Here is a 24,185-nt window from a genome sequence, read left to right on the forward strand (position 1 = left end):
ACATACACAAAAGAAGATATATCTTTCGTCCTCCCTTGATCCCTCTCTGCTTTTCTCTGCCAAGCTATGAACTGTTTCTCCTCTGCCATGCCCTTCTGCTATGCCATCCTGCCTTGGATTGAGCTGATTATGGCCTGAAACTTCTACAAACTGAGCCAAAATGAACCTCACCTCCTTTAGCTTGTGGGTGTCAGGTATTGTGTTTCAGAAACAAGAAACTAAGATAACATCTGTCCATCTTCCTGCTCACTGAACACTCTGTATCTCTCATAGCCTGGCTGGATCTCAGTGTGGTCCCTGGCCCACCATTATCAACAATGCCCAGTAACTTTTTAGAAATGCAGAATCCAGAATATGCATTTTAACTAGGTTTCAGGTGATTGGTGTACACATTGGAATTTGAAAAGTGATAGTTCTTTATATTTGTATCTTTTTTGTGGGGGAGGGAAGGGTGCAAGTCTTATGAATCACTGGTTTTTATCTTTGGATTTGTCACAGTCCACTGCCTATTGCCGTTCATTAGTAATGTATTGAATGCCAAATTTTGAATAAATAAATACAGATTTGCTTGTAGGTTTGAGTTTGAATACCAGAGATTACGTGCTTCCTCCTGAATTATTCTGGCTTGCTTTAAATAGAGATAATAATAATTTGTAACACTTATGAAATGCCAATTGGGTGGTGAACTAAACATTAACATACATAATCTCACTTTACCCTTAAAACAAGGAATGAGTCCCTTTGTGTATATGCACTTTGAAGCTGAAGCTGACCTACAAAGGCCTTTTGTAATTTGACTAGTTGGCTTTCCCAAGAGTTGAATTTCTTCCATACGGTATGTAGAGAGGAAGAGATGGCATATCTATCCAGCCAGACCCATAGAATTGTTATCAGAGTCCCTTGCGTGACAGAAGGTAAATCTCATATGTTAGTAGGTGGCTGGGGTTTTAGCCATATTCCAGGTGTTGGACTCCAAGCTCCTGTCCTTTCCATATGCTAGATGAGATTTTTCAGCGGAGGCAGCACCAATATAAATTTTCCTGGACAGAGAGCATTCTCAAGTGATAAATTACCACACAAATACTTTATGTCAATGATTATATCCCACCTACAAGTCTACAGTAAGAATTGCATCATGATCAAGTCCATCTGTGGGTGCTGGGGAAAATAAGAGTCTAAGGCCTGTACATCTTGTGTCCTGCTAGAAAAAAATAGATTAAAACACTTGAGGAATTAAGCCCAATACACTACACTGAGTAAAGAGTTAATACCTATCCATCCCATGTAATGGGCCGGACACTCTTCTCATGTGACTAGTGAAATGCATCCCAGCTTTGAAACTGTCACTGTCACTCACTGCCTCTCGCTGTGATTAAGGGTGATGCAGAGGAGTCATAATCAATATCTTACTAAGTCAGACACAAATAAAGTTGTTTTAAAAAATCTGAATTTTGCATGCTGTTGTGATTGTGAAATCCATACCTTATACACTTATAAAATACTAAGAATCATGGCAAACACTAGGAGACATCATTTTAATATCCACTAGAGTGAAAATTGGTTCTTCTAAGATCCTAGGGTTTTACATTAACCGATCACAATCTTTCCCTTTGTACCTTCTACTTTCTCCAAGTAGATGATGTATGGAGGTGTCACGCCTCAGCTGAAGCATGGAGCATCAGCAGTGTAGTGTGACAGGAGGCCGAAGGGCAAACTCTGTGCTTTCGAGGCCTCATAATTTCACAGAAGATTTTTGTTTTGCTATTGTCTGGAGCTAATAGTGTTTGGAAGTCATGATGAATTTGCTATAACACTGAGTTGGGGATTTTTGGAAAAGTTCGGATTTTATAAAGTAAATGCCAAACTATGTCGGCAAACTTCTCCAGCAAGCTGCTCCCTGCTTACTGATAAGGAACAATCAAAAAGGGTTTTAGGGGAGAAAGGACATCATATTTAAGGAGGTTTGGAGGAGCAGACCTGCATGCCAAGACACACTGTTAGGTCAAATGCTTGCTTTGGTTGCTCTCACCCCCATAGAAACAATAAGAATGCTGATGACAACAAAGGGCTTGATCAAGAAAATAAAAACTGGGCCGGGGATTTAGCTCAGTGGTTTCGCCGCCTGCTGTGCAGGCGCAAAGACCTGAGTTCGATCCCTGGTACCAAAAGAAAAAGAAAAGAAAAGAAAAGAAAATTAGAAAAGTCAACTATAAAGTCTCAACAATACCACATTTTATACTTATTAACTACATTCATATTCTATTTGGAGGAATAATTCCAGAATAAGTACAATGGGTAAAATAGTTTTTAATCTATTTTTATGACAAATATTTGTATTCATGACTATAAGCTTGCTAGAGTTATTTCTGTTACTATATGAATTGCCTGCATATTGACATGCAACTCATTTGTTCTCAATAATTTGTTAACTGCACTTTTTTTCCTTCCTATGGAATATCTAGGCAATTTGCAATAACATCTGTTATTTCTAGATGAAAATATTTTAATCCAGATGAGACTTAGAGAAACAGCCAAAGATCTTGTTTGGGGACAGTGCTGCTACATACACTTAAAAACTTCTAGCAACTAAATCTTCATGATTATATTTTGGCAATTTATTTCCCTAGAATCAAAATCATACATTTCTTAATAACTCCCAAGCAACTTAGAGCTGATTTTCAGATACCAATTTTTGAACTAATTGTTTTCTACTAACACTAAAGTTTTTTCTATAGAAGACTAAATTTCAGAATATGCTCTTCAGTTTTGGAGGTTAAGAAAAAAACTGTGGGTATTTTATGTGCCTTCTGGAAAGGGATCCAAAGGGCAACCTTAAAGATAATGAATTTTCTGTAGGAGAAAAATACAGTCACTAGGTAAATTGGAAACAAAACAAATGATGACACATCTAAAAAAAAGTTAATACATAATATACATAACAACAAAAACAAATCACACACCAAAGTTAAAAAAAAATTTGATCTGGTGAAACCAGAGTGGTTTCAGACAGCAGGAAAAGCAAGCATACAGAAACTGGCCCCAAAACAATTTTCAATGTTCCTAACTATTAGAGCGTGACCCATTCTCAACTAGAAACAAGAATTCTGTAGTCATAGTGTGGAGTGCAGTGTACTGACCTTTTTTGGCAAGGCTATTGTTGGGTTCATACTTTTCAATCAATACTTGGACTTGCTCATGTTTCAGAGGTGGATAAAGGATTTCATTTAGCCGGGGGTCCCGCTGCTTAAGGTTGATAAAATCCATCATCTGATCAACAGTAAGATATGGTTTGCTTTTGGCACCACTAAAAACATTTGAAAACCAAGAAATTACAATATTTTCCACCAAGTCTCGTTCATGCATTTAACTACAGGAAAACAACAAAATCAAATTGTACCTGAAAAATTAATGCAGTGTTAAAATTCTTATCTTTTCTGAAAAAACAATGTTGCTTTTTGGCTATAGTTTTTATATCTTTATGGGCTACAAATGGCCTTTTGTAATTAACACCACTAAATCTCAATGCTCATGAAAAATATCAAATGCTTAAGGAAATCCACAGAAGGAAAACAATGTACAATATGTGTAAGAATGCACTCTAAATTGAATATAGGTATGAATTGTTTCTTGATTATAACACTAAACATGATTTAGTCATCAAATTTTCATATACCACTTAATCATTTGAAGATGTATTTTTTATTCACAATTTTAAAAATGTAAAAAACCAGCTTGGGAATATTTTTTTCATTTCATGAAAGTTATTGTTTCATAAAAGTCTATATAACTCATAGTGTGACTCAAACTACCCAGTTCAATTTAATTGACAACCCAAAGACAAGTTCAATTTTGTAAATACTGCACATGTTCAATAAATATTTAATAACAAAGAACATCACAAAGCACAAATATCCAGTGTATAATGTTATTCTCAGCAGTACTGCTTGCCTATCTTCCTTTTTATTTTGTTTACCAATTTTGGGCTTATTTTCTACCATTATGTAGATTTTAGTATATCAAGAAAGCAAGGCAGGTGCTTCCACAAATATATTTTCATCTTTTGGTTTGTTTCTTTTCTTTTCTTCAGTCTTTTTCTTTAAATGCATGCCTATATATGTTTGTAATATCTACATAAGAGCAAATGATTTTTGATTAGGGAAGGCTCTTAGTAATCTCAACTTCCCATTTTTCTAATGTGGTTTTCAGAAAGATTACATGAATAGCTCCTAGTTCAGAACTCTTTCTGCTACCTAAATCTATATCCACTAAACAAATATGTCTCCTTGTTCTATTTATATGCTTCAAACCACACAGAGCCATCTGAACACACTAAAACAAGGACACCCAGCAATAAATCATAGTAAATATCTACTCATTAAAAGCAATGGTTGCACCTCAAGGCCAAGAATTTGTGATCATGTCCAACAGGTCATCTAGAAGCACTGCTTTTAAAAATGGTGGGTTATGGTCTTCAACCCCTCAGCTGTGCTCAAATCCCTCCCCTAACCTCACTGATTATCAACACACAAGGTGCAAAAAAGTGGTTTAAAACATATCTTCTTACAATTCAGAAAAGATGTTATCAATCTCAGGTCGAGGGCAAAGATTGTTCAGGAAAACTCTGTACACATCTGGAGTGAAATCTTCTTGAGGTATTGAATCATTCTGGGAAATAAAACAACAGAGTCAGCAAATGGTCTCTTTCCCTAGCTTCCTTCCACTGTTTATTCTTTCTTCCTCCCTGCCTTCCTTTCTCCCTCTCTCCTTGCTCTTTTCCTTTTTCTTGGAGATCAGGATGATCATTTAGAACATGACTTCCAGGCCAATTATACAGTTCATTTGGATTGACTTTGGGGTGTCAAAATCCTATTTTCTGTTGCTTTTTTTTTTTGGCACCAGGGATCATACTCAGGATCTTGCGCTTGAGAGTCAGGTGGTGGAACCACTGAGATAAATCCCCAGACTTCTGTTGCTTTTTAATTTCAGTTTACAGTTTAGAATATTCTCCTGCCAGAGGGATGTTTAGGTAATTCCCTAATTACATTTACTAAAATAAGTTAGACCTAGGAAAGATAGAGACTGCTTAGCAGAAATTTTTAGCTTTCTTGTTTTTTCTCCGTCTTGCATATTCTCTTTTAAAAATTGTGTTAAAGTACACATCACATAAGATTTGCCATTTTAACCCTTTTTAAATGTACAAGTGAATAGCATAAAGTACCTGCCCATTGCTGTGCTGTTTATCAGGTTTCTGAATAAATTTTTTAAAGTGACCTTCGAGACAGACATTACTAAATGAAAGCATAATTTCCAATTTTGTGTCATTTTTTTCAAACATTGTTCCTTCTGGTTTAAATGGTCTGATAAATTGTATTTTTATAAGTAGAACAGAATCAGCCATTATTTTTCAGATTGCTCATGGTGCTATTTATTTGGGAAGCAAGGCCACTTCTATGGCTTGTGTGTTCTGTGTGTTGGGCTGTCATGGAAACCAGAAGCGTGTATTCAAACCTTTGTTAACAGGAAGAACATATGCAGTTTTCATATTTCAGGTATGTGTTTATATTTTTATTTGTATTTTTATTTCCAAGCTCTTAAACAAAACAAACCCTTCTTTTTACCGTATTCCTATGTATTGAAGAGTGCTTTTATCAAAAGTTTTGAAAACAATTATCTGAATTACTATGACAAATTGTATGCTGCTTGCTAACAGATAAGGAAGCTTAGTCACTGCTTGGCACATAGCAAGAGACCCATACTTGTGGAATGAATGAAGGAAATGATATTTCCTTTACTAAATCTATTTATAGAGAAGGAAAAACAACTATTTTGCAAAATAGAATTTTGAGAAAACCAAACATCACAGGGATCATTTTACAGAGAGATATTTTATATAATTAGACATAGAGTACTTGAGTACAGATTTTGCAATCATAAGCATTGGAATCAAATACAAGGACAATAGGAAATTCTCATGGAATATTCATTGGTATTTTGCTACTCATAAAATTGGGAAAAGTATAACCTGTAAACAAGTTTCCAAAACTCCACTGACTCATAAAAAGAAAGAAATCCCTTTGGTCACCTACTTTCTGAGTTAGACACATATCTGTATAATTTTGTTGATTGTCAGAAATGACCTGGTCTACTCCAGTGTCTGGCTATGATACATAATAAAATCAATTACAGGTCTGGGAGTGTAGCTCAGTGGTACAGCATTTGTCTTGCAGGCTTGAGGCCCTGGGTTCAATCCCCAGCACAGAAAAGATAATAATAAATTGTAAAAAGTACTTGGTGCTGCTGCTGGCCAACTCAACTTTGTTGGATTTTATGAACCCTAAATGTGTTCTCCTGTTTTCTTTCCTTCTTTTTTCTTTTTTCGTACTGGGGATCAAACTCAGGACCTTGTGCTTGCAAGGCAGGCAGCAGAACCACTGAGCTAAATCCCAGGCCCTCCTATTTTCTCTACTAAATAGAACTCATACTACCTCTCCTCAACCTCACCCAGCACACTCATAAACTGTTTTTATCTAAGGAAATCAGCCATTGTCTTCTCTTATCAAGCTTTTTTTTTTTTTTTCTCCCTACTTAGTTTAAAGGCTCTTCCTCTGGAAAGCTTTACCTTACCAAGAAGTGGGTTTTGTTTTTTGATCACATGTGGCTGGTCTTACATTTCAGCATTCATTTAACTGTACTCAATTGTTTCCTTTTTCCTTGCTAACCTGCAGACATACCTAAGCTAGGACTTGTGTGTTTCTTGTTCACTGTTCTAATTTCAGTGTGTTGCATGTAGTAGGTACACACTGAATATTTACTAAATCAATGAACGTAATTTATGAGAATGATAGGAATTGGCAGTATGGACTTGTGCATTATCTTTCCTGTAAAGTATCAGATTTAAATGAGTCATTTACATAAGAGTCCAGACAACATAATGTCATTGAACAATATGCTTTAGTAAAATCTAACCATTGTTTATTTCCAGCTATGAATTAGGATTGCTACTTTAATAGCAGACACATTAATGAGACAATATAAATAAATACAACATTATATTCAGTGCCTGTTGAATAGTAGAACATGGAATAAGAAAATAGCATAAATCCTCAGTGACCCACCTCTTCTGACCAAACCCCACTTCTAAATGGCAGAATCAGCTCTGAACTCATCAACTGACTAACTCTGATCAAGTCACCTTCCAAAAGCTCCACCTATGAACATATGACTTTGGGGGAACATTTTAGATCCAAATCATAAAACTATCCCTTAGTAAAATATAAGGTGGTCTTTAAATCCAAAATAATGAGTTTTCCTTTGTATTACATGTATATGCATCTACAACAATAAACTTTGCTAAGGATAAATACATGGGCTATTTCCTATTCACCTTCATTAAAATGCAGGCAACAGGCTGGTCTTATAGCAATACTACAGTACAATTTGAAATGTCCCGGAGCTCTTTTAAAAGTTAATAAGCCTTAAATCAAGGGAATTTTGTACAAATAAATTATTTTCAGTTCTCAGAAAGCTGGTGGGCAGAGTGATAATTTTCTGAATATGGAAAGGTTTTCAAAGGTCTCACTAAAACATATGTTTGGATTATTCATAGAAGGATAGTAATTGCTTTGTCTCTTTAGGTAAAGTACTACATTTTAGCAATTCGAATAAGTTGAAGCTAGCAACTAATCTTCAAAGGAGTACCCTCTAAAGGAATGTGTTATTCCAATGGATCAGGTCAGCCAGGATACAAGTTCAAGTGCATTAATTATCGCTAACAATGTGCACACAGATAATGTTTAAAAAATTTCAACAGGATATCCACTGGGTTTCTGGTAATGTATCTATTTACAGAACACAATTAAATCCAGTTTGAATGATGGCTGGCTATGAATTAGGCTCCCATTTATGAAGAGCTGTCTACCATATGTATAACCCTTTTCTTCTCTGGAATGTTTATAATGCTTCTTGTTAATACCCAGAATCTTTTTTTGCTAATTAGTGAATGTTTTCTATATCCACTGATCTGTAGATATGAAATTACCACATGGATTTAAAATAAAGTTTTGATGTGCCATGGGCAGTTCACAGAAGGATTTATTTCCTGGCTCTGAAAGTATATTTGGTTCTTATACTTTTAGAAAAGCATTCTAATTCTACAAGTCTTTCAAGTAAATTATACTGTACTATGAATAGTCATCTTTCAAAATGACAAAGGAGTTTGATTATACTTTTTAAATACCTTCTGTTTTTAGAAAATTGTCATTACATTTAATTTTCTAATGATAAATATTTTTTTTCAATTCAAACATAACTCCTGTTATTTGAATCTTATTTTCCTTCTAAAGTGTCTCCAGTTGATATTGGTCTGAAAGTTTGAACCTATAATAGACATAGTGGATTGTTAAGATTCAATTCATGTATCTCGACTGAATTATCAGAATCCAATTGTTTAGAAAATTGCAACTTGCCAAGAATTGACTGATTTTATTTTCCATTCAGCTTTATTTTCTATTCCTTCTCTCCCTTAGCTAGATGTATAATATTAAATTAAACTTTCTGATCATTGTATTTCTCTAGATATTACTCAGGAAAGCAAATAATCATAAGTCGTTGCAGAGAAAAATAATTCTTTGCAAACCCAGCTCTCAAGTTTTCTCTTCGTGCTTGACTGTATTGATCTCCTCCCACTTGCTCACACAGGGAAGTTCTTCCCAACCTCTGGGCTTTGCACATACTGTGTTCTTTGCCTGGAATGAGCTTCCCTTATTCTTAATGGCAGCATGTCATTCTTTTTTCTTTTAATATCACTTTTCCAAATTTATGAATGTATTTGTAGACATATTTTTTGACTAGGTCCCCCAGAAAACTCTATGGTTCCTCAATCCTTGATTTCAGTTTGTTCATCACCACATTTTCTGTGCCTATGGGCTCACACTAAGAAGTCAAGAAATATTTGAGCCAGCGAGAGAACCTTCATTGTCATATCTTTCCTACTCCAAAGCGTCTAGGAGAACACTAACAGCAAACAAGTTCAAGCATTTTATTTTGCATATTAAAGTGATGCAAAAAGTGTTTTTTCAGTTTTCTACCTATTGTGGAAAAGTGATAGTGGAAAGGCACCCTTTTATTCTCTGAAAACTAGCAAAGTTGTTAATAAACTTCACTTTTGGGAACCTACTTTCCAGGCCGCCTCCTGTCTCTCTCAGGATCTGTCGCTCCCTCAACAAAATTTCCTACTTAAAAAAAATAAATAAATAAGCTTCACTTTTTTTTGAACAACATTCACAACAACAATTGGTTGAAATATTTAATAAACAGCACTCAAGACTTTGGCACAATTCAAGCATAAGTGTAAAAATGGCTTCACAATTTCATTGAGGGCAACTTGAATATTGCTAGTGAGTTTTGAGAGGCTCAGTTTCTTCCTATAGAATCAGTGTTGTCTTTAGGCAAGTGTTTTCTTGTTGCTTAGATACTAGGCTAAAAATAATTTAGGACAGAAAGGAGAGCTCTACATATAGCGTGAGAAAACGGATTTATGTGGTAGACTCTGTTCTCGCAGAAACAATGGTTGCAATTTGTTTCAGAACCAGCTATGTAGAAATGAATTGAAATGAAGGCAATTACTTTCTTTTAAGTAGTTAAAATATGTGGAGTGCTTTGTAAGTGTCAAGTTTTTGAAAAGTAGCTACATGCTTATCTTCTCACTTACTTTACCAGCAATGAGCAAAGTATGTGATCTTCAAGAACATTTATACTGTATTTATTTATAAATATGTATTATTGTAGTAATTTTTATGTAACTTATAAATCTTAAGACTCAAAATTTCAAAAGGATAAGATGAAAATAGTATTTCAAACATCTTCCTAAACATAATGGCTTCATACTATCATTTGTTCATATGTCGAGAGATGTTACAAGTTTATTATTCATGATAGTTACAATTGTTTATGATAGGTTTATTGTTCACATTTCAAATTGTCTTCTTAGTCATGCTGACTTTGGGAATAATTTTTTATGTTAACTGATTGGATTATTACCGACTTTGTTTTAAGGTGTTGGGTATTAAACTCCAGCTGCCTCACAAATAGGTACCCACTGTACCCCTGAGCCATACTCCCAGCCTTTCATTATTGATTTTTTTAATCTATGAAAAGCCAGGGTCATTGGGGTTATAAGAATGAAGGAATATAACAATAGTCTTATACACTGCAAACATTAACACATAAGTTATGGGTTAATTTTATAAAATCATGTCTAGGCAACGTTGAAGCAATGTGTCTTTAATATTATTTATTAAGAGCTATTTCACTGTGCTATAATTGTAAGGCAGCATGCTCACCCTTGAAGATGGAAGACTACAAGCCTCTAATGCAGTTTCAACTCGCTTTCGGTCTGCTGAAAACAATCGATAGATGCTGTGAAGCGAAAAATGAGAGATGTTCAAAAGGCATATGGATCACAATACTTATAGATGATACTAACTCAAATAATTCCATTGAAACCAACCTATTCAGTACTCATATTTAAAGAATGAAAAGATGCCCTTTCCCCCATATATCTTCATTTGTGTTTTCAAAGATCTACATGAATGCCTTTTAAATATTACAGTGTCTAATATAAAGTCAGTATTCTGAAGCAATGGTGATGACCTAATTAAAAACTATTATATGAAATAAATTCTCATATTAAACACTAAGCCAAACAACTTTCCTAATCTCCCCTTATTGCTACTCATTCCCCTCAGTGGTATAGGTTGTAATCTTAATAATTTAATGTTTTTATTAACAGAAGCTCATTGGTATCTTATAAGTCAAAAGTTAAAGACTTTTGGCTAATATGGTCTAAAGATGTACTTTCTTTGGCCACTAATTTGGTTTAAAATATGGAACTAAGTGGACAATTTAACATAATGATTTGGGTTTATGGAGTCTACTAAAACAGAATATCTCTTGTTGGGACCTCATCTGTCCCACAGGGTAAATTGAGAGCTGTGTCTCCCTTAGATTGGTTTTGCTCTGTAGTTTTCTTCCTCCTGCCCTGTTGTGTCATCTAAATTCCTTGCCTGGCTCCTGTTGGCACTGGAGTTTGTAATCCCTGCTTTAAGGCTACAGCCATCTTGACAGAGGTACAGAGGTCATCACCTTTGCACAACTAGAATAGGCTGACTCTCAGATGGGTTTGGGGCTTAGCAAAGAGGTTCCCTCCTACTCCCTCCAGCCCTTTCCTGCTTTGGTGTTTCTTGAAAATGATGCCACAGGAAAGGGGGACCCTGGGGACATGTGAGGAGGAAACCAGCTGCTCTGATAAGAGACTAGCATGAAGGAGGGTGTGGTTGCCACACATTTCCACCCTCCCACTTAGGCTGGGGTAGTGGGAACAAAATAGAGCTGGGGCACTGATTCACATCTTTGAAAAGGAGAAGATGAATAGTGGGAATGCTCATGCAGCTTACTTTTTAAGAGGAATGCGTCCTTCTGGAGTGACTTGCAGCTTAAGTTTAGTGTAGCTGTTGGGGAAGCAGAAAAACAAGTGTTTATTTATTTTTTTAAGAACTTTTCATTGAAGAAAGAAATATGGAGAAAAGAGCCCATGGTCATGTGCAGTTTGTTGAATCTGTATCCAGATCAAGAAACAGAATGGTGCCGCTTAGTAGCATCATACACACATCCTCACACCCCCTTGCTAAGTCTGTCTCTCCAAACTGTTATCCTGATTTCAGACAGCACACATCATGTTTGCCCATTTTTGTACTTTACATAGATGGAATCATATTTTTCTGTGTATCTAGCTTCTTTCATTCAGTATTATGTGTTTGAGATCCATTCGTATTTAGCTTATAGTTGTGAAACTTATTTCTCATTATTATATGGAATCCCACTATAGGAATATGAAAACTGTATGTGTTCAGGTGCTTCTGGACACTATAGGTAGGGCAATAGAGCAACAGAACTCTCAACCATTGCCAATGGGAAACAGCACCCCTAGGATCCTGCATGCCCAATCCCATATCTACATGTGCGTGCAAAACAAATATTGACAACATTTTCATCAAACACATAATAGCAGCTGTCAGAGAGAGACACCAATCTGGTAGACATTTGCAATAGATAATGATTAGTCAGCCAGCATCTTGTGTTTCAGGTGGAGCATCTTATTTATCTCTCTCTCCTTCTACTATCGTTGCCTTGAAGAACAGATGCTCTAGAAATTGTGGATGAAGGTTAAATAAGATCAAAGACAAGATAGAAAGAAATGGGAAGAAAGGAAGGGAGAAAGTGGAGGCTGGTAGAAAGGATCTGTAACAAACTCAAGGGAGATAATCCCACAAAAAAGCATTTAAATAAAAACCTGTGAGTGCTGACTAAAAAAGAGGAATTCATAGAAGAGCAAAAAAGAGATGTGGCTGAAATATGAGGTGTGGAATGATGGGTATGTCTTGCATAACAAGAAGGAAGAGAGAAAGCTATTCAGCAAAACAGAGGACCACCTATTAGTGTTTCTGCCTGTGGTTTTGATTTAAAGGTTTCCCAACTTCCTGAATGGCCACAGCTTCCAAGAGGAACACTACCAGCTTTCTTTGCTGCTCATCTGGCATACATTATTATTTTTCTTGGTCAGATAATTTTTAGTAAAGCTGCTACAATTCTACAGTGATTTGCTAATTTGTTTTGCTTTATTCCCCTCTATTTTTCTATCTGCTCTTTCTTTTACATCCTTTCTCTTTCTCTTTTGCTATGAATACTTGCTGTAATTATGTACAAGGGCTGAAATCAGGACATCATCTTATTGATTTAAGAAGACAGAGAAGTTACTGTAGCATGTATTAGTGCCGTGTCTCTAGAGAAACGAGGAACATAAACTGTTCATTCCCATCCTCAGATTAACAACTGAGAAGACATAGGCAGATGCAGAAGCAGAGGACTCTCTGAAATTAATAATTCCTAGTTCTGAGCACAGCTGCAAGGACTTGGAAGTATCTCCTTATTGTGTGTCAGAGGCACTGACATTCAAGCGAACTCAGCCCAAGCGTAATACGGATGTGCAGCTTGGAAGAAAGAGCAATCTTTCTTGGAAGTCTTCCAATTCCCAACAGTGGAGGTATCAGTCCTCTAACAAATCTCTGAGGGAAATTTATGTTTATCAATGTGAGAAGCCAGTGCAGCACAAACAAAAGACTCACAAAGGGGAAAGGAAACTGACTCACAAGAAGCAACACATTTAGCAATAAAATTAGATCAACTTACGCTTTTTCCAAAAATGTGTCCCTGGACATGTTTTGGGCCAACAGGTTTGTTGCCAAACTGAAAACCTCATTTGTCCATTCCTGAAAAATGTAAATCACACTTAGATTAGCTTAGATACTACTGCACAGTCCTAAGACATGCTTTTAGCTTGGCTTCCATGGACACTCAGTTCAATCTGGATACAAAAGCTCCCTTTTAGCTTTCCTTTTATCTTCTCATTTCTCCCCCTAAAATGACATAATTAAATTCAAATCCCTGAAATCCCTGAGTGATTACTCTTTTCCTAAGGAAATGTTCTTTACACATAAAGTTGTTCTGCTTTTTAAAATCCCTGATAGAAAACTGCTATGCTGCTTGCAATAACTGAATATTTGTACTATTTTCCTTGAAATATAAACAGATAAAGAATAACTGAAAAGTTTAAAATATGATAATGTATTTTCAAAAAATGCAAATATATTGTTCTTCCTCTCCTACCTAGGAAAAAGTGGCTATATCAGGAATCTTTACATGGTAACTGTAGCTCTAGAGATTCTCTAAGCCAGTTGCAATCACAATGTCAGTGTACATGACTCTCTTTTTCCAATTTTGCCAAACCCTAAAAACTCTTCTCATCTTAATCCACACCTCACACCACTAAATAGTGGTCTCACTTGGCTGATAAGAAAATGGAAAGGTACATATCTACAAAAATATTATTGAATAACCATTCTTAGTGATAATTTTACACACATAATAAACATTCTGGTCCAAAACATTTTTTTTATTGGTGAAAATGACGGGAGAGCTAATTAATAATCAGATAGTGCTGTCATGGATTCAGTTCTCTTCTAATAAGTAATATCTTGAAGTCTCGTAATATTATGGTATTAGTCTATCTACTTTTAAAATTCATTAACGCTCTATATATTTATTACCTATAATGCTGGGTATATAAATATTCAAAACTGGGCTGGGGATGAAGCTCACCAGCACAGCACCTGCCTGGCAAGCATAAAGTCTTGGGTTCAATCCCCAGAGCCAGAAAAAAATTGAAAACTGTTCTGTTCTTTGGGTGACTTGATCCCTTTACAGTATAATGACTTTATTTCTCTTTCTACAGTTTTTCACTTCAAGTTTATTTTACCTGATATACATATAGCCACTCCTGCTCCCCTTTGGTCAGCAATTGCCTTGACTGATTTTTCCCATCCTTTTATTCTCAGTTTATATGTGTTCCTATGGTTAAAGTGAGTCTCTTGTTCATTTTTTTCAAGTACATTCAGCTAATTTGTTTCTTTGACAAAAATTGATTGGGGAATTTAACGCATTTACATTTAGTTATGGATAGGTGAGGATTTACTACTGCCATTTTGTAAACTTTTTACTGTTTAATAGTTCTTTTGTTCCCTCTTTATCAATCTTGTGGTCTTTTTCTGTACTTGCTATGAAATAGTGTTTATTTGTTGTTGTTTTTTGTTTGTTTGTTTGTTTTGGTACCGGGGATCGATCTCGGGTCCTTGCACTTGCCAGGCAGGCAGCAGAACCACTGAGTTAAATCCCCAGCGAAATTATGTTTTTAATGCAACAGCTCTGCTACTTAGTTTTGTTATTTTTATTATTGATTTGTTGGGCTTTTGGCAAGGTGTTTTTGTAGTTGATCGTTTGCTTTTTGCTTTCATATTTAAGACACTGATAATATTTTGTCACATTAATTGGTAATATTTTTGATAAAATTGAAGGAAAAGGTGTCTTAGGGTGATGGGAAAGGGAAGAAAATTTTTTGGCAGTAAAGAATGAGAAAATAACCAGAGGTGACCAAACATGATAGAAATTAGAAGGAACACGAATTAGTCCAACAGAAAGTAGAAAAGAGAGGACAAGAGCAATTAAAAAAAAAAAAAGTCAAGTTGGAGTCAGAATGTGAAGGGCACTTAGCATCTATCTAGTTGTCTAGAGGGATATATATATCTGGTCCCTCTCCCTTTCCTCTCTGGTACTGTTTTTCTGCTCTGTTTCTCCGCTACTACCAACCAAGCATCTTTACTCCACCATGCTCTTCTGCATGATGTTTCTGCCTTGGAGCCAGCTAACCATGGGCTGAGTTCCCTGAAACCATGAGCCGAATTAAACTTCTCCTCCTGTAAGTTATTGGTGTCTGGTTTCTGTCCAGCAATTGGAAAGCTGGTCAATACAGAAGATTATCTTAAAGCCATTTCAAGGATTAATATGAGGCTGATAAACTAAAGAGTAAAAACTTAACCAGGTAGCTGCAATAGTGCAGGTGAGAAATTCTGAGGCTTTGAACTCTATATATTGTTGCTAGAGAATTTAGAAAAGACAATATAGGGTAGCTATAGGAAAACATAAAATTACTGACTACCAAACTTGATGTACACACAGAAAAGCAAAAGGGTATTTTTTTTTTACACTTTAAAATTAATTTCCTCAAGTTAGACAATTTTAAACTGAGTAGCAACTACTGGAACTTGCTTAAGAAAATGTTTCTGAAATAATATTTTGGGGAGATAAGGGTCAAAATTTGGACATTCCAACTCCATGGTAACTTACTGTGTCATAAAAGGATTAAAAATTGAGGTGAATGTACATTTTTGTATGTTTACTGAGAGCAAATAGGTGCAGTGAAGGAATTACAAATAGTTGAGGAGAATGAACCTATTCTGATCTTTTAGTTTGAAAGCTAAAACTGTCAATATATCTGGTCCAACAGATATATCTAATGTGAGCCATATATGTAATTTAGAATTTTCTGGTAGCAATATTTTAAAAATGAAAAGAAATGTGAAATAAAATAATCTAAGATAATTTATCTCAATCTTTCAATAATATTATTACAGGTTGTTTTCTTATCCTGAAAATCCAAACTCCAGGATGCTCTAAAATCTTAATCTTTTTGAGTACCTCTGTGACATCACAAGTAGAAATTTCACCTGGTCTCATGTGACAAATTGCAGTCAAAATGTAGGGGCACTAAAAATACTAAATAAAATTACCTTCAGGGTATGTATGTAAAATAATAAATTTTATGTTTAGGCTTGGGTCCCATCTCAAAGATTTCTTATTGTTTATGTGCAAATATTTCAAAATTGGAAAAAAAACCCAGAATCGACACTTCCGGTTCCAAGAATTTTGGAGAAGAGTTACTGACACTGGTCCGCAACAGTTCTATAAAGTCTTAGGTCTTTTTTCTATGGGCCCTTAATGAAGCCAGCTGAAGGACAGAATCATCATCATCATCTTCACCACACAGCTACAGTGAGCTCATTTAGAAAGCAAAGCATAGGTTATTTGCATCATATTCTCAGAATGTGAGCATCTGAATTCTCAAGTATAGAGTTTCTAGAATCCAATGGTTTCATGAAGACTTTTTTTTTTTTTTTTTTTTTTTTTTTTTTTTTGGTACCAGGGATCGAACTCGGGACTTGAGCCTGTAAGGCAGGTGCTGGAACCACTGAGCTAAATCCCTGACCCCTATGCAGACTTTTGTTGTATGATCTGACCCAGGTCCAATAACAGGTCCAGGGACTTCCACAGTGACCAAAAGAACTTCACAAACAACCCCTACACTTGGCTGGGTTTTGGTCTAAGGCTATTTCACACTGAGCTAAAACAACAAGTGTTCTATCTTGGTTTTCCCAGCTAACCCTTAAACAAGGACTTAGAAGGATTGGTATAAAACAGAGTGCTCCCTGACAACTCTCATAGAGGAGTGAGCAGGACTGGGAAGGGAGGAGCTAGAAGTGTAAGATACATTAGCTTCACCCTTCCACATGTGCACCACACTTCAGAGTTGAATTTTCTGATCAGGAACAAGGGGGAGCTGGAGTATAAAAATCTGTATGCCTGTTAGTTTTAGTGAAGGACAGCTGGAAGGGGATAGAAATGCCCAGGCCTCTCCTACTGTCCTTGCTGACAGGCAAAAAGTGTTCCATTATCCAGAGAGAGGAGCCAGTGAAGAGACATGGTAATGGTTACTAGGAGCAAAAGCCTACCTGGATATTATGCATGAAAATGAAAAAGGAATTGGAGGGAATATGAGCAAAGCACTGCTAGTGTCTGCTACAAAATAATAATTTGTACTGTATTTCAGTACAGTACCCACCCACCTTGTGCAAGTAGGGGATATATGAGCAAAACCTTAGGAAAATTAGTTTGCATGTGTTCTAGATCAGTGCTTCTCAAATTTTGACATGCATAGGAATGATTGGTGGTCTTGTTGAAATACAGACGCTGACTGAAGTCTAGAGAGGGGATAGAGATTCTGCACTCCTTGGAAGTTCTCAGGTGAGATCTATGTGGACCATAGAATGAGTAATGGCATTTTAGAGTAGACTTGCAGCATTGTCTAAAAGCTTGTTAGAAATGTATGATGTTAGACTCCACACCAGAATGTGCACTTTGTCAGGAAATCCTTATTTTTTATACATATAAAATGTGAGTACACTGCTGGGCCAGGAACAGGACTTTTAGTGGTAAGGTGTTAGAAGAGTAGGCTTGGAAAGTATAATTCCACTCTCTGATTAACTCCTTTTCAAGCAAATAAAGAAATTATTTTGGGTAGCATGGTTTGCATAACCAAAAAGACCTTGGGGCTGTATCGGGAGCAACATGGCTAAAAAGTCACTGGTAGATCAGCTTAAAGCAACTAGGACTCATCATGAGATTATGAAATATGCTTGGCAGCAGGGTACACAAAGCTTACTATGGCAATGTTTTTATATAATCCATGCTGAGCTTTGTTTAGAAAGGACAGATTTTTTATCTAATCTCTAGGATTTGTTTTTCTATTTTCAGAAACAAAGGTCTGATAGTCATTCAACTTCATTCAGCCTCTGCTATTTAATCCCTGAATGTTCTTTTGGGACATTTTCCACTTTACAATTACTCTCTCCTGATGAAGGGGACAACAGAGACTCTAAGATGGCCATAAACATTAACATTCATGGGATTCCACTGGAGTTAATTCTCATGTCTGTACATTATGGCCATGAGATTACTTCTGCGATGGTCTCTATCCACAGACACTGGAGTTGGTACTGAGATGCTATAGCATCTTGACACCATCAGAGATTTTCCCTGCCATGTCACAAGGTAAGCATTTTTTTTTAAATTTCTAAAGCTATTCAAGTTCTGACATTGGTGGTAAAGGATTTCACATGTTTGCTTAATACTACTAACAACTGTCTCACAATTGTCAGTTACCCTCACAGCTGTTGTTTGAATGTTTACTACATTCTCAACAATATTCTTTGTGGGCCGGGGATTTAGCTCAGTGGCACTCTGCCTGCCTCACAAGCTCAAGATCCTGAGTTCAACCCCCAGTACCAAAACACAAAAAAACAAAAGCAATATTCTTTGTATCCATTAACTTAACTGACTCTCATAACATTTTTCTAGTGGGTGGATAGTTGTCATCCTCATTTCACAGGTTTAGATTCAAAGTTTGAAAGCACTTATTATACCTTATATGTAGTTATATATCTCAAACTTATGTGTTATGTTTTATACTTATATATTTTCTACTTTATATTTTATACATAATACTGTGCTTGTCATCATTTTGTTTTAGAAAATTTAAGTATGGTTGATATATAAATTAAATAAGATGAATCAGATAAATAAATACACTTAACTGTATTCTATATTCAACACCGATTCAGCATTTACTACAGGTCAGGCACTGTTTAAGAATTTTGCAAATAAGTAACTCATTTAACCCTTATAAACTGCCCTATGAGATTAATTCTATTATCACTGCTCCATTTTATAGATGAAAAAGGTGAGGCACAGATATTCAATAAATGGCAGAAAGTTACATAGCTTCTTATGTGCACACCTCAGATTCAAACCTGTATTTGCCTCTGAAACTGGAACACCTTACCTCGACAGTATGGTGATGAAAGCCAAGTAGAGAAGAAATGAGAAATGATAAAGTGGAGAAAGAGAAGAGGTCAACCATAAAATGTAAGTCTAAAGTCTCGGAGCTTTGATGGAGCAGGTTACAAACTCAATTCAAACTTGCTTTAAAAGTATAAAGAGAATGATTCAATGATAACATGATCCAAACACCAGTCACATAATAGCTCAATAACTTTTCCCAGTTCTGAAAACAGAAGTTTCTCCCATTGGAGAAAATTCTGACTAAAAGGGGTATACAGACAAAAGACAAAGATCACATCTTCTGGAAGAAATGGCACACTAGCAGATGTTTGTTTTCCATCATACAGATTCATAATATTTTAATGTATTTATTGTATCTTTCTTTTTTCAGTATTACACATTTATATTCATAAAAATAATATAATAAATACACCCATCAAGTCAAATTTAACAAATATTAACATTTTGCCATATTTTCTTTATAATTTTGTTTCTGAATATATGCGTAAAACATTTCAAAGTTTTGCAAATAAGCATTTGTATTGTCTATGGCTGCTTCTGCACTACAAGGGCAGAGCTGACTAGTTGAAATAGAAATCCCAAAAGTCCAAAATACTTCTATCTGACCATTTACAGGAAAATTTTGCTAGCCCCTGGTATGGATCTCTATTTGTTTAAAATGTTAAATTAATTTGTATCATACTATATGTATTTTTGTTATGTGGATATTTATAATCAGCATTATTTCTTTAAAATGAATCCTGTTGTTGCACGTAGTTCCTTTGTTTGAAATAATACACTATTCCACTGCAAGCATATATAATTTATGAATCTACTCTTTTATTGATAGAGTACTTTTCTTTAAAAATGTTGGTTGCACAAACACACTTTGTGTTGCCTTAGGATACATCTAAGATTCTCTAGGGTGAATATCCAGAAAATTCTTACAATATATGCATTGTTCCCTAAAGTGGTAGGAATACTCACATTCCTACCACCAGTGCATGAGAGCTTGTATTTCTCACATTCTCAAAATGACTGGTTATTATCAGACATTCAGACACTTTTTGTGCAAATCTAATGAATACAATGTGGGATACTGGAGTGGTCTTAATTGACATTCTGTTTCACCAAAACAGTTGAACATCATTTTATGTATTTGGAGGCTGTTCTATTGGTTATTTTCTGCAAATTTTCTGCTTTCATTAACTTATCCAGTCATTGTTTTTAAAAGACAAGGTTTGTGTTTGTCTGAGGTTTGAACTCATACAACAAGCCAGTTTCAGTACCAGTCCTGTTGGTAGATATAAAGTACCACACAGTGGCTATGCATGGGTCCCATGGCAAGATGGCATGAAAAGCATCCTGGCCGTGGTCATGACTTGACTCTCATTAATAGGGTCACCAGAAAGGGCAGTGTATTCTCTATTTTCAAATACATATATTAATTCAAAGAGTTCTTTGGGGGAATGAAGATACTCTAAAAGGCATTTAACACACACTCTCTCTCTCATATTACACAATATACACATACATTTACTGTCATAAGGAAAATGAATGCCAAATTACAACATTTGCTTATTTTTTTAATAGACTTTTTAAAAACAGATTAAGGTTTACAGCAAAATGAGTGGAAGGTTCAGAGATTTCCTGCTTCCACACATTTATAGCTTTCCTTATTATCAATATCCCTTACCAAAGTGGTATATTTATTACAATCCTTAAAGCTATATGGATAAAACATTATTACTCAGAATCCATAATTTAAATTGGGGGTGCCTTTTGATCTTATATATTCCCTGAATTTGGACAAATCTAAAAGTTGTATATCATTGGTTACTGTATCATGCACAGTACTTTTACTACTGTAAAAATCCTCTCTATGCTCTACTTATTTATATTTGTATGTGTGTGTGTGTTCGTGCCTGTGTGTGTGTTTGTGTGATACTGAGATCAAATCCAGGATCTTCTCACTGAACTATATCCTTACCCCACTTTTATTTTTTATTTTGAGACAGGGTCTTATTCACTGCATATAATTAATTTTAAAAGATTTCTGGAATATGTCATAATTTAAAACAAAATATTTTAATATTTATGATACCTAAATGTCATAACAATTTTAATGCTTTATATTCATATTCATATTCCATTTATTGGCAAATTCCTACTGTTGTCATTGATAATGGTGTCATTCTGATTACCTCTACTCAGAAGTGGGTGGCAGCCTGGGGTTTGAGAAAGGAGGAGCATAGTATGGTTCATTTGGAGTTGCTTCCTCTACTGGCATGCAGCAGAATTCATCCTGCTGAGCATTTGTCTTAATGGTGCAGTGAAGAATCTTTTAATGGTACAAAATGGTATATGGGCTGCATAGCTCTTTGTTAAAATCAGAGAGGATAGTCTGAAAAGTCACTGCATTTATGATATTATATGGGACATTTAGAACTTTGGAAAATTTTCTAGCAGTTTCTCTGTATTAGGTAGCAATGAAAATCTTAGATTTTTACAGTCGAAAATCTTACATTTTTCAGTCAAAAATTCTGTCATTTTCATTTCATACTCAAAGAGAAATGGTTGCTGATCATACATAATTACAAACAAACAGCCCTCTGGAAAACCTCCAAACAGGAAGCATATTAGGACTCAATATTGTCACTGTTGGAACACTAGTATATCATATCACTCAAATGTTGTAACATCAATGAAAGTTATATAATTATCTTCAGACCGTGTGTTTCAAATCTCCTTAGGCTATAGTTGACAAAAGCACAACTCAAACTAATGGGAGATAGAATAATTTATCAAGGACACTGGATTCTTTACTGTAATTGAAGGAAAAATGGGACAAATTGCAGCAAAAGAATGCATTCATAATATAAGATTATCAAGAATTTGGAACCTGAACACCAGGAGACTTTCTTCATTGCTTTTACACTAATTTCTCTTCCTGATGACATGATTCTTTTCCCTGCTGATGGGTTCTTCCACCAGCAGCGTCTAGGACAGTGGTGGCAAACCTATGGTGTACATGTCGCAGTGGGCTGTTTGTATCATTAAAAGCTCTAATAGGTTCGCCATCACTGGTATAGGAGAACGAAGTCATTAGATCTTGGGGAAAAGCAGTGAGAGAAAGGATGGAAGCATGTAGAAATCACTTCATATGTCCATTCCATAGGAGTTCTGGGGAAAAGTGGATGGAAGAAGAGGATGTATGTCATTCCACAATGTATATGGGGTCTCATAGTTCTGTGTCTTACTCTTTCCACAAAATAGGCAATAAATTCATACTCTTTGAGTATAGTACACTGCATGAATGAATATGTAAATGATAAGGACTTATTCTATGCTTTATATTTTTTGTCTTTTTAAATCAATCCACACATCTTTCCTGTGGTTCCAAGTTTCAATCACCATTCTTGGCTAAAAGACTGGCAAAACTGGCTTTGCATGTTTCCTACTATAACATGAACTATCTTGAAATAGGTTGTAAGAACTTGGGGCACTGGGTGTAACATGGGGGTGCAGGAGTTCTCCAATGGACAAAGTACAGAAGCTTTAGTGTTCAGGTTTAAGGCATCTATGTTGGGCACACAAGCATGCTTTAGGCATTTATTTTGAAGCTGTAGTCTGAAGAATTTGCCCAACTACCTTTCCCTAGATAAGTGAAGCAGTAACGTACTGAAGGATACCCTGAGTTTGAGAAGTATTCATGTGCCTGAAAGTGCAGTGCAGCGGATGTACATGTATAAGAGCCCTCATTTTGTACTGCTTTTGTAAGGTACTAGGTTTTGTCCTTTTAAGGATTGTTCTTCTGGCAAGTGGGAAATGTTTAATACAGAGAGATCAATCAGGATGAACTTTAAGAGAAATACTTTGCTATGGTTTCAATATGAATTCTCTCTTCTAAAACTTTTACGTGTTGGAATTTTAATTGCCATTGTGGTGGTGTTGGGAGATGGGAGCTTTAAGAGATGATTAGGTCATTAAGAACTACTGATGCTTCTCTTGGAGGACTGGGATAGGTCTTGTGTTAGTAAGCAAGTTCTTGTCCTCCTGAGACTAAATTAGCTATAGTGAGAGTGAGTTATTACAAAGCAAGACCACCCCCTGTGTTTTATCTCTTTCAAACCTTCTTCCCTTTGGCTTTTCCACTGCTTGATTTCACAGCACAAAGCCCTTGCCAAATGCTGACTGTCCAAATGTAGACATCTAGCCTCCAGAAAATTTTAAGCTAAATAAACTGCTTTTCTTTATAAATTATCCAATCTCAGGTATTTCTTTATAGCAACAAAAAAGTGGACTAAAACACCCTCCAAAAGAACAATATTCTCAGCAGAGGAGAAGAAAAGAGGAAGATGGTTGTTAGGTTGAAATCTTCACGATGAGAGGTTTGCAGCTCTAGCTTTATAAGCCTCAAGTATATTTTTAGCATCAGCTGGGGAGACCTCCTCCAGTCCCTCCAGCTAATTTCCTGAGTCACTGCTCATTTGTACAACTGAGAAAATCTTAATTGAATGTTTATATGCGAACCCCCCCACAGTGTCATTACTATGGCTTTCATGTCAACTTGCCATATTCTTGGAATGGTGGCCTCCAACAGTCTCATGTCACTTTTATAAAAACATTTGCTATTATGTCTTCTAATCTTAGCAGCCTCAATGCTAATTACTCCTTTTTCTGTTTCTGCTTCAGTGTCATGTGCTCTAGACAATAAATATATAACCAAGCATGTCACTATAATTGATATCACTGTTTAGTTTTTAAAAAAATAATTCTATTCAAGGAGATCAAAATTTTAAAAGACTTGAAAAGAAAAATATTCAGCTTCCTTAGATATATGTCAAGCAGAAAAAGGAGAACAATCACAGTTTCTTGGGAGGCTAATTGTGCTGCTTATTTGTTAAATAAAATCTGTTTGGCAAAATTAAAACTACATTCCTTGAAAAATGTTTCCAGAATTATTCACAGGTAGCCCTGACATAGTTAGACATCACCATAGGAACAAAGGACAAACAAACTCTTGGGGCTTTAATCCATTACCCATTAAAGACATGCTT

At 35.6% G+C, this 24,185-nt stretch overlaps 1 protein-coding gene across 7 annotated transcripts in view; it reads right to left on the reverse strand.

Moving 5' to 3' along the window:
* The window catches only part of Plcb1 (phospholipase C beta 1), a 794,669-nt gene that overhangs the window by 235,703 nt on the left and 534,781 nt on the right, over window positions 1-24,185 (reverse strand). For all 7 annotated transcript variants that reach the window (XM_004840810.3, XM_004840812.4, XM_004840809.3 and 4 more), the window contains 5 exons: window positions 13,246-13,325; window positions 11,454-11,507; window positions 10,341-10,416; window positions 4,565-4,665; window positions 3,138-3,304 (listed from right to left, as the gene is read on the reverse strand). In XM_004840810.3, coding sequence (XP_004840867.1) covers window positions 3,138-3,304; window positions 4,565-4,665; window positions 10,341-10,416; window positions 11,454-11,507; window positions 13,246-13,325 — 478 coding nt within the window. The remainder of the gene's footprint in view (window positions 1-3,137; window positions 3,305-4,564; window positions 4,666-10,340; window positions 10,417-11,453; window positions 11,508-13,245; window positions 13,326-24,185) is intronic.

Source organism: Heterocephalus glaber, unplaced genomic scaffold (genome assembly GCF_053883595.1).
Source record: "Heterocephalus glaber isolate CG9 unplaced genomic scaffold, H.glaber_assembly_v1.0 deba00001532, whole genome shotgun sequence".
NCBI lineage: Eukaryota > Metazoa > Chordata > Mammalia > Rodentia > Bathyergidae > Heterocephalus > Heterocephalus glaber.